General features: G+C 39.0%; 1 protein-coding gene across 1 annotated transcript; it reads right to left on the reverse strand.

Moving 5' to 3' along the window:
* Window positions 1-21: 21 nt before the first annotated feature.
* LOC139745077 (cysteine-rich hydrophobic domain-containing protein 2-like) lies at window positions 22-8,633 on the reverse strand. Its single transcript, XM_071655498.1, has 5 exons — window positions 8,503-8,633; window positions 7,345-7,399; window positions 5,206-5,361; window positions 1,747-1,863; window positions 22-619 (listed from the first exon to the last, which is right to left on the reverse strand). The coding sequence occupies exons 1-5, from the start codon at window positions 8,622-8,624 to the stop codon at window positions 569-571; spliced, it is 501 nt and encodes a 166-aa protein (XP_071511599.1). The 5' UTR covers window positions 8,625-8,633; the 3' UTR covers window positions 22-568.
* Between the last annotated feature and the right edge of the window lie 2,905 nt (window positions 8,634-11,538).

Raw genomic sequence — 11,538 nt, forward strand, 5'->3', positions numbered from 1 at the left:
AAACTTACAAATGCTCTTATTTCCTCAATGCACACACGCCTTTTGCAAGCATTTATACTGCTCATTTTGCATCAAGGAATACAGGAGCCACAAATATAGCCTTTGCATTATTCCTAGAAGAACTACAGTCAAGATATCACACTGTCATCTTGAGTTTCACTGCTTCATTTCCTGTTGTATTGTCATGCTTACACTTCTAATAGTACTTATCACAGGATTTACTGTGTGAATGGGAAGTCATATCGGGTGCCTGCAAGCAAGTTGAGTGGCAGAGAAGCCAATCATAATTCAATCAATGTGAAGTACAAACACAACTACAAATACCACTCATTATTGCAGCAAAATACACAACCACACTTGCTCTACTATATACCTCTAAATCAAATCACCAAGCAAAATCTAATTTGGCAAAAATAATACTGACCTATATACAGGTGAAAATGTATATTAACACTGTTCTTTCAAATATACACATGTTCATGTACATAATTTCATACGATGTAAGCCAGCTACTTCAAGGACAATTAAATATATCTCAATCTTTATTTCTTGACAAAGTCACTGCACGTCAGTCCGGCTTGAGTATATTTAGTCTTGGTACAAATTCTATCTTTAGTACCTGCAAGTTGGACAAGAAAAAAGAAAGTAACAAACCCTAGTGACTATGAAGTATAAAATAACAATTTTTTAACAATACTTTTTCCAAGTACAGGAATTCTACATATAACTCATGACAAGAAACATAGATGCAATCAGTGGCTTTGTAATACAGTCAAACCTGTCTATAGTGGCCACCTGTCTACAACGGCCACTTTTTTTTTTTTTTTTTTGTCTCCTTGGGCGGATGCTATGGACAGGTTTGACTATAGTTGAAATCACATCAATTAATGTCTTAGTGCCCCCCCCCCAAAAAAAAAAGAAGAAGAGAAAACCAACAACAACAAACAAACAAACAAACAAATAAACATAATGCACCATGGAAAATTTGCCAGAAAAAGAAGTAGTAGGTCTGTTGGAATAGTAATAACGACAAGAGCAAGCATCAATACTGTAATGATCTCAGTAGATAATTTGTTTGTTAAGTATACAAAGCTGCATGATTGTATCCATATTGACTTTCCTGCAGCTGTGACAGCAAACATAAGGAAAACACACCCTTACATGAATATGTCAGAATCTGTAGTGGAATTAACCTTTTGTCTTTCCTGTCTTTCAATCACTGTTAACATTTATAACAAAAAAAATATCACAGCACTTGTTTGAACTTGAAATCATCCCCGTTGATCCAAGTTTACAGGAAGTGTACCATAACTATCGTCATCCCTTCTACATTATTATATCTCATAGGTGATAGGTAATATATTACCTTTGCCACAGAACATAAATAATCTCAACACAAATCTTTTATTCACCTTTATCTGATAACTTAGTGATTTAAAGAAAAAATTGGAATTTTTTTATCTCAATCAATGAGATTAGAAATATAATCTTAAAGCATACAAATACTTCTCATCCCATCCTCTCCATATAGTTATATCTGGAACTCAAGTGCCCCCACTAAGCTAGTTTCATGTCTTGACAGTTTACTCACCCAAAAGTAAGTTTCAATTGTCAATGGTAAGACAGCATGTGATATTGGAGCAGTCTGCTCTAGTTCTGTCAAACACTTAGAAACAAAAATTAACTGTACCATCACCAGTCCCCATATAACATAATAGCCACTGAAACTGGCATTTGTTTACTTACATATTCTTTCATGTTGCTAGATTCACACTGCTCTTTGCATAGGGACCAGTGAAGACCAAGCTTATAGTACAGTCGACTGTTCTCCCAGTCCAGAGATTTCTCAATCATGTGTCTTGTCTGTTTGTTGTGGAGAAAGACACCAGTGGCAAAACAGTCTCAAGTCAATTCAATAACTACTGGTACAAATCAAACACACTTAATCTAATAACAAGGTAAAGACGAAGCAATGTCTTGCCTACATATCACAATTTGTGATTATAGTGTTTTGTAATGTCAGTTCATTGACCTTTTGAACTTTGACCTTATCAGAATTCACCAATATTCAACTTGACTGGCATCTTTAGATGATGTACCTGTGCTGTGAATTTCATGGTCACATGGTGCTTACCAGGGAAAGTTCATTGACATTTTGACTTTTGACCTTGTGGGAATTCAACAATATTCAAACCTGGGGGGTGTTTCATCAACGTTTGTCAGCGCTGACAAGTTGTCAGTGCTGACAATTTCAGGAAAATCCTTGGTTTTGATTGGATGAGATGCTCTGGTCACCGACTGTTACTATGGTGATTGTCTGACAAACGTTGATGAAACACCCCCCAGAACAGTACCTTTATATGATGTACCTGTAATGTGAACTTGGTGATCATAGCTAAAAGCTGTGGAAAATAATTGAGAGTACACCAAAATACGTGTAGGGTGTGATTTATCAGGTAAAGTTCATTGACCTTCTGACCTTTGTCCTTGTCAGAATTCTCAAATCGTTGTGCGCCTGTCAGATTGTCGTTAACGCACTTCCCTGTGCATGGCAGGTTGTTGTTAATGCGCTTCCCTGCACATGGCATAATGTTAGTAACCCTATGCACGCTCCCACACCCTTATGACACTCTGCCATGCACAGGGAAGTGCTGTACTGACAATCTGCCATGCGCATGACCAGGTACCTGTGGTGTGAATTTGGTAGTCATGGCTCAAAGCTATGGAAAGTTATTGAGAGTACACCAAAATACTGAGAGTACAGTACTTATCAAGGAAAGTTCATTGAAATTTTGAAATTTGACCTCGTTGGACTTCATCCATATTCAATCTTGACCAACATATCTAGATTATGTACCGGTGGTGTGAGTTTGGTGGTCATAGCTCAAAGCTGTGGAAAGTTTGATATTGAGAGTACACCAAAATACTACGAGTAGGGTGTTAATAAGGTAAAGTTCATTGGCCTTTTGACCTTTGAATTCAAATCATTGTGCAAATTGCAGATTGTCTTCACACGCTTCCCTGCGCATGGCATAATGTTGCTAACCATATGCGCACTCCAACACCCTAATGACAATCTGCCATGCGCAGGGAAGCACTGTACCGACAATCTGCCATGCGCACAATATCATGAAATTTTCAAACGAGACCGGCATCTTCAGGTGATGTACCTGAGGCATGGCTCGACTCTAACTTTTTTGTTTGGTGGCCCGATGGGGCCACCAAAATCCTAAATTTCAAATTTTTGGTGGCCCAAGAGAAAAATTTGGTGTCCCGAAAAAAAAACAATAAAAAACATTTAAAGTCCTTTTTTTTTAATGAGTCAAATATTTAAGATTTACGATAGTAAGAATTAGAAGTTGGACATATCTACTCATAAATAAACTTCAACAAACTTGCAACACTCACTCTCAGGCATTCATTCAGTCCCTTTCATCCATCCTTTGAACAAATTTAACTGCTAATTTCCGGCGCAAAAAGTTACGAATTTATTGACATACTTTTCAAAAAATTTTGATGGCCCAAGGCGGGCCACCAAATTTGCCCTTTTTTGAAATTTGGTGGCCCGACTTTCATTTTTGGTGGCCCCGGGCCACCGGGCCACCGTTAGTGTCGAGCCCTGCCTGAGGTGTGAATTTGGTGGTCATTGTTCAAACCTGTGAAAAGTTATTGAGAGTACACCACAATACTCCGAGTACAATGCTTGTAAGGGAAATGTCATTGACCTTTTGACCCTTGACCTCATCAGACTACAGCCATATTCAGACTTCACCAGGATTTTGGGGTCATGTACCTGTGGTGTGATTTTGGTGAACATGCCTCAAAGCTGTGGAAAGTTATAGGGAGTACATCAATTGCTATGACGACAATGACAACAACTGAAAAGTGACACGTATGTCTCGCTTCCGTTATGCAGGCAAGACAGTACTGAGATCACATAGACAGATTTAAAGGCAAGCAAGACAGGATGGCTAACTCTACTGCAGCAACAAAGGCAGTCTGAAGAACAAAGACTGTTCCTATCAACAACAATAACAACAACAACAAAAAGAAGACAACTTGTATGATTGTACAAGTGACAGGCTGCAGGCTTGAAGAGGTCAAACTGAATAACCTATCTTCTTTTCCTGTATAATATTTGTATCACAGCTGATAATATTCTTGGTACGGAAATGATTGCCAATGACACCACAGTGTTATGGTGCTCAAATACTTTGATGGAAAAATCTTCCTCTGTTTTAAGATTTGGACTGTGTTTGCAATTTTGGTATTATTATGTGCGCTTTTTGGTGTCACATTGCAAAGCCATGCAATGACATTGAACACCACAGCAATACAGCACACTCTTGTTCTTAACGAACACGGTTATAACAAAACTCTGGTTATGATGAAAAAAAGAATTAAGATCCTAAAATGTAATCGATACATCTTAACCCGTTCCTTCCGCAATTCTCTGAGTGCCTTTAATGCCCCCATACGAGATTCTTTTCGTCGTCGACAGGGAGGCACACAGGTTGGTAATCCGGCTGTGTGAAGGCAGTCAAGCGGTTCATTGTGTCCCCCTTTCTACGTTCAACTACATGTGCCCGTGAACAATGGAAATATCGATCGGGTGCGAGGTATGAATAGAGCGTGGGCTGATGAGCTCTCAGAATCTTTTGGTCTGCACAAAACCAGGTACCTGAATGAGGTGACTGGGGTCAGCGAACCCGCATTTTTAACTGATCTCAGCCTTGATCATTATGTACATGTTCGTACGAGTTTACAGCAGAACAAGCAAAAACATTAAATCAGGAAAAGGTACATAATACTGTAAAACCCCCTTTTTTTAACAGCAGGAGAACAAATCCTGATAGAATAAACTCTGATCTTTTTATCAAACCCACTTTTCTGAGCATTTTAACACAAAGACACATGAATTTAGGCCACTGAAGCAGGCACCCTTGTCTTCATTTTGGGAACCTGGTAAACCAGGTTCCCGTATATCAGTTGCTCCCACGGGAACCTGGTAAACCAGGTTCCCGTAAGGAACGGGTTAACATACTTCATTGTTCATCTATGACAAAATGTTGAAAAAACAAAAGAAAATGCCAGTTCAGAAGACTTTGTTATAACAGGAATCCTCGGTAATTGCCTTCATTTGGGTAGTATAACACCTCCTCATACTGTCAACATTGGTCTGTACTTAATGATGTGTTCACTTACCCTTTTTGTCAGCCATAGGACTGGCCACACTGAACAGCCCAAGGTACAGCAGCAGCAGAGACAGCCAAAGATGAGCCACTTGAGGTTCATGGGCATGGTTTTGTGCAGGATGCTGTTTATTCTGGTGATGGAGGATTTGTACTCCTCCGGTGCCACCTTGTGAAATAAGGCAGAATTTTACACACATTTGAATGTTAAGAAAAGCAATAACAAAAGGAGAGAAAAATGATGTCAACCATCATTGAGTACACTCATAAGACAAACTTAAGCACTGAGGTAATATAAATCTACTCACATGTTGTCATTAAAACTACATGACAGATATGGGTCAGTCGTTTCAGTTTCAGTTCGTTTTCATAAACATTCACATATTTACCACTTACATCTCGTATACATGTGGGAACATTAACATACATGTGTACATCAGTTACAAAATTGAAGCAGGGTTACACATTGAATGCTGTGAGGGACCTGAATAAACCACAACTTGTTGACCAAGGTCCCAAAGAATATACAATGCTACACAGAAGAAAGTGATGTATTTCAGAAGGTAGGGCTAGGATGAGAAACCCAGTGGGAAGTACAGAAGAAGAAAAACAGAGTACCGACATACACGTAGGAGATGACAAACTGGGGGGTGTTTCATCAAGTTAGTCAGCGCCGACAAGTTGTCAGTCACTGACAATTTCAGCAAAATCATTGGTTTTGATTGGCCGAGATGCTCTGGTCACTGACTGTTACTATGGTGATTGTCAGAGACTGACAACTTGCCAGCGCTGACTAACTTGATGAAACACCCCCCAGTAGTGACAGTTATAGCATTGTGCAGTAGCAAGTTACTGTATTCATGCTATGGCTACAAGTGATATGGCATATAATTTTAAGTATGGAAAACGACCCAATGAGAATATGCCTTCAAATGAAATATTCAATATTTCATTTGAAGGCATGCAATCCGGCAGTTTCACTAGTTGTTAATCTCATAGTAAATTGCTAATGTTACTTCTTCATTTCCACTGACTAGAGTTGTGGAGGATTTAGGATATTCAGAAGGCAGTGCATGTTGGCATTATTGAATGGCAAGACAATTGGCTACAGAAGTACACTTTTATGTGTTTTCTTTTCTTTCTTTTTTTGATTGCACTGCATCCTCCACAGTTAATGTTCAAGGTTGCCACATTTGAGGTCCAAAGTACTGATCGTTTGTGAAATAGAAAGTATCAATTTTGTTTTCAAATTCCGAAAAGAACATATCTATCACTTCTTAGCATAGGACAGTTCAAAGTGAAGTAATGATCAACTCACATTCCAGGGCGAGAAAACAACAACATAATGCTATGCTATGCTTAAATCTGTCACACTGAACTTCAGACCTCAATTGTATTGGAATGGAAGTATTATAAAACGTTTTCATCAACTCTCTGTGATGTTTTTGGCATAATTCAATCTTATCTCCACTGCGCTTCTTTCTGAAGTAGAAAGCTCTCAACAGTGTATGGGTGCATTTCTAGGGGATCACTGAACAAATTCTTTTTCTTTTTTTTTTTTTAAGTACCCTTCATCTTGAATGTATATGTTGTCATTTTGCAAGCATTTGTTATTGTCATCACAATGTTTTTAAACAGCACCAGGGGCCCATTTCATAAAGAGTTTATTTGATGACAGCTCTTTGCTGGAATGACTATTGTCATGGTAATGACAAGATTACAGCTTCCTGATTGGCTGTTTGCTGTGGAAAGTGGTCATTCCAGCAAGAGTTGTCATCCTAACATCTTTTATGAAATGGGGCCCAGGTCTCAGATAGACCACTGACAGAGCTATTCAATTTAATGTATGTAACAATATGAGTAGGATTTAACACAGGATGCTGTTATTTCCACCCCTTGACTTGATGCTTCATTGAAGACAAAAAGAACAACTTGCTAGCCACTGGCACTCTATCATTACACAGTTCAGTACAGCGTGGACCGTGGGTACCATTTTGCCATGTACACTCTGTATGACCCTTTCTTTGTGAAAAAGCAGAGCTATGTTTCTCTAGGGCTTTTTTTATTTAAACGCTAGGTTTTCATAGAATCTACACCACTTTTATGTTTTTGTTCTCTTTATACACTTCTACACTGCTGTAAGTCTGTTTACCTTTGCAGCCAACTCTTGAGGAAACTCTGTTTCAAATTTATTGCTCAGCCCAAATCTGTATGTGAAATGATAGAAAAGAAAACAAACATAAAATCTGTTAGTTTGAAAAGACTGCCAATGACTCAATGAGATGCTGGATTCCACTTTAATAACCCATTGAGGATGGTTTGATTTTGCTACAACACGCATTTCCCATAGACACTTGCTCGAGTATACTTGGGACTCGTCCTCAACGGGTTAAAAGAATATGTAGATGTAACTAAACTTGTCAGTGGATGAATCACAACTCCATGTCACTGAAATTGAAACATAAAAAACCTGCACCAACAAGGTCCGACCTCTCAAAATTTGACTGCGTGCAAAAGCATTTAAGTTTCTACATACTAGCTGTCAAATTCTGGATGGCGTTATGGTCAAATCACGGGTGGCTTGCTTTCTAAATGCACAAACACTGCACTGTCAACTTCTTCAAGTTGATGCCATCATCCCTGTAAGGCTGTATTTTCATGGGAAGCTTTTGGGAGCATACTTACTGCGACCAGCCCCATACGCATTACGCTATGCGTATGGGGCTGGTCGCAGTTAGGAGCATACAAGATACATTATTTGGTTCCTGGACTGGGGAATGATGGCACATGTAGTGTGGTAAATTCCTTCATTCCTGTTTTCTCAAGATCTACTACCCAAGATCAAGCTCGGTCACTGTCACTCGTGGGTACCGGGGTCAGTCAGTTTGATCATCAAGAACTTGGTACGGTATGTACAAGATGATGAGAGCCGCTGACCTGAGCTGCTGCGGCTTGCGGCTCTCTGCTCTGTTGCGAGCTCACTGAATAAAATGTAAATTAATAACAGTGGCCACGATTACATTTCCTGCATTATACACGTACAGATGACACGTTGCACCGAATGTTTAGAAAGAAGCCCGCAAAGTCTGGCGTTGAGAAACATTATTACTAGTATGCCCAATTGCGCAACATAATCATGACAATAAAGCACTTTCCTTGAAGTAAACACAACAGCTTTACACTGTAGCCGCCGGTGCATAGCCGTCCAGACTCTCTGCACCGAGACAAGAAGAAATGAGATTGAAAGCCGGTCGAGATCATTCCTTCGGGTCAGCTCTCGTGTAATATTTTTTTAATATATCAAACTTACATTGTAATGTGTCCTGTCCCACGTATGAAGATTGGATCGGGGACCATTGTAAGTGCTACCTCTTCTGGATATACGCCATTTTCATCATCGTCCTCATATGTTATCACGTCAAAGTCAGCCATGCTTCTTCATGCAACGCAGCCCCGTTACATACCCGTACCCGAACCCGTCCGTGTGTGTACCCGACCCGGGTTATCAACTCTACGCTTGTTGTGCGCCAGTCACGTCAGTGTGTGCAAGTGCTGTACAAAGATGTGTATGACGTCACGACACATACGGTAGGGACGACGGGGACGTCGCGACGTTTTTGCATGCTGCTGCAGAGTTCCGTGGCTGCTGCTTGTAATGGTGCGAAAAGTGACGACAAAAAGTTGATTGACCTTCTACCATTACAACGCGCAAACGCGCGTGTGCGCATTCGACGTGATTGTTTGTTTGTAAACAAAGGACGAGAGACTAAAGACACGCGTGCCACAATTGTTTCTCTTTTGTGACATCACGAATATGTTGCGTAAATACTCAATTCTGAGTGATACACGCCATTTAAACCAGAACAACAACAATTAACAACAACAATAATTAAATAGATACATAAAAAAAAAAATCAGGGCCCTGTTGCATAAAACCCTTACCGCTGGACTTACCGCTCCTTTCTAGCGGTAAGTCTTCAAATTAGCGGTAAATTTTAGAATCCTTGATGCTGATTGGCTGTGATGCCTAATTTTGACGGTAGTTACCATTGAAATTCAACGGTAAGTTTTATGCAACGGGCCCCAGAAGGCCTTACTGAGCGTAAAACAAAATAGAAATAAACACACGCATAATTGATGTGAGATTTCTTACCGAATAAATGCGGATTCATCAGTGAAAAGATTCCAATTACTTGTATTAGTAGAATTAACACAGTCAGGATGTTTGAAGAAAATCTGACAATGCTGCCAAATGTCATGAGTCTGTAATTTTCCATAACATATTAATTAAATCATTGTGTTGTCCTCACAGCTGGATAAAAGAAGACTATAACTGCAACATATTCGTGATGTCACAAAAGAGAAACAATTATGAAGAATAGACAGCAGGAATTCAACATATTTTCATTTTTTATTAGCATGATGAAAAAGCCCCTGATTTACCTCTCTCAGAAGGCAGGAGAATAAAGGCCACCGCACCACTATACGATTTCCGGTAGCAAGACTGACCGACTTTGGATCTAAAATATACAGGTGTGTATGTTCCAGAGAGCCTATCTGAGGCTACTTGTATTGTGATTTATTTCAGATCCAAAGTCGGTCAGTCGTGCGACAAAGAGTCGAAAAGTGTGCGCTGGCCTTTAGATTACGGTACTTTGATTTATGTCAGTAACTATAGTTGAAAGAATTACTATACTTAAACATAAAGACGCAATTCTGTACAATTCTCTCTGTATCTTCTTTTTCTTCAAAAAAAAAAAAACAACCCAACAATTCTTTATACATTTGCTACTCTGCACCAATTATTTCATGTTTCTGCCACTCCATGCTATGTATAGGGTCTCTGTTCGCTTCCTCATACGGGGAAAGGAACGTGGCAGCTCCTGACTGTTTCCCAATATTTGGAAGTACAATTAAATTAGAGCAGAAACTTGAAATCTGGTGTAAAACTGTGCATGGAATATGTACTTTATATTGTTCTCAGGAGGAGAAAACAAGTATGGGGACTAAAACAACAAAAACAGCTACCCAGCCCCCTTTTTGCAGACTTTATTATTATTATCATTTTTTGGTGGTACTTTTCAGGTCTGACACAATGAACCCTCAAATGGTATGTGTCAATAATTCATCTTTTTCTTTGCTTCGGATTGATTGTTTTCCTTACCGATTAGGCCTATATCTTGAGTTTGTAAGTGTTTTTTTTGGTGGGGCATGTTCGACGGCAACCTTTTCACTTCTTGACATGGAAAGACATGTAGCAGTTTGTTTATCATGTCGTTGTTTTTTTAAGCTCAATACATATGGATAAACCAATGTAACAAAATATCTTTTAATATCATATAGATTATACTAGATGCTACAACGAAACGTTTTTGCAAAAGGAATTTGGGCAAAAAATGTGGTTTCATTTCTGTCGTACAGGGTAACCCACTTATGAGCGTGGCCCTGCGATAGGAGCGTGGTCTTTCCAGGGAGCTGGGAGCTCTCTCTTCCATCTCCGTGGTCTTTCTGAGTTAGATATACTTACTGTCCTAGGTATGCTACCACCGGAAGTTGAACATGAATATCAGTATGTGTTGGCATATATTGTATTTACATGCACCTACTACCAATTATTATAAGTTATTGCACTGGCCGCATTTAACTTGTGTCAATAAATCCACAATTGTTTCACATTTCGGTGCAACTGACAATTTCCCCCCTCGGATTGACAATGGAATGTTTAATAGTTTCTTTCATAGCTTTCTTCTGACGTTGTATTATTTATTTGAACCTAGCTCGGACGTTATTTTCTCTCTGGTAAATATGCCTGACATTGTACATTTATTTGGGTTTCTGATATAAATCTTTCTAATTGTTTTTTATCATAACGATTACCTGAACTTAAACTGATATCAACAGCTAATAGATCTTTTATGAAGCCCTGTCAAACGTGCAGAAACGCGAGTATAATGTCAGCATAACCATCGATCCAGATTTCGTAGAAGATCTTGGAAGCAACACACAAAGAGGTATGCATGCCATCCCACGATCTTCAGAAAAAAAAATTAATAAATCTACACACACACAAAAACAACAACCCAGGATCATCTCTTAAAAAAGTAACTTCACGGCCATGTTGGAATCTGCACAATAGTCTCGATGAAATTAAAATGTTAGCAATCACCCCCCCCCCAAAAAAAAAATAATAATACTGCAAAGCAGCAACAAAATTCAAAACCAATAACTAACACACAAAATACACGCAGTAATTGAAGTTCGAAATTTTATGCAGCCATAAAGCAACAATAATTAGCATGCCATGTTTAATTGTGTTTTGTTTAGAGTACCGTATTTTTCTTCTCCA

Source organism: Diadema antillarum, unplaced genomic scaffold, assembly GCF_040938485.1.
Source record: "Diadema antillarum isolate AM-2024a unplaced genomic scaffold, OU_Dant_1.0 seq00001234_RagTag, whole genome shotgun sequence".
Classification (NCBI taxonomy): Eukaryota; Metazoa; Echinodermata; class Echinoidea; order Diadematoida; family Diadematidae; genus Diadema; species Diadema antillarum.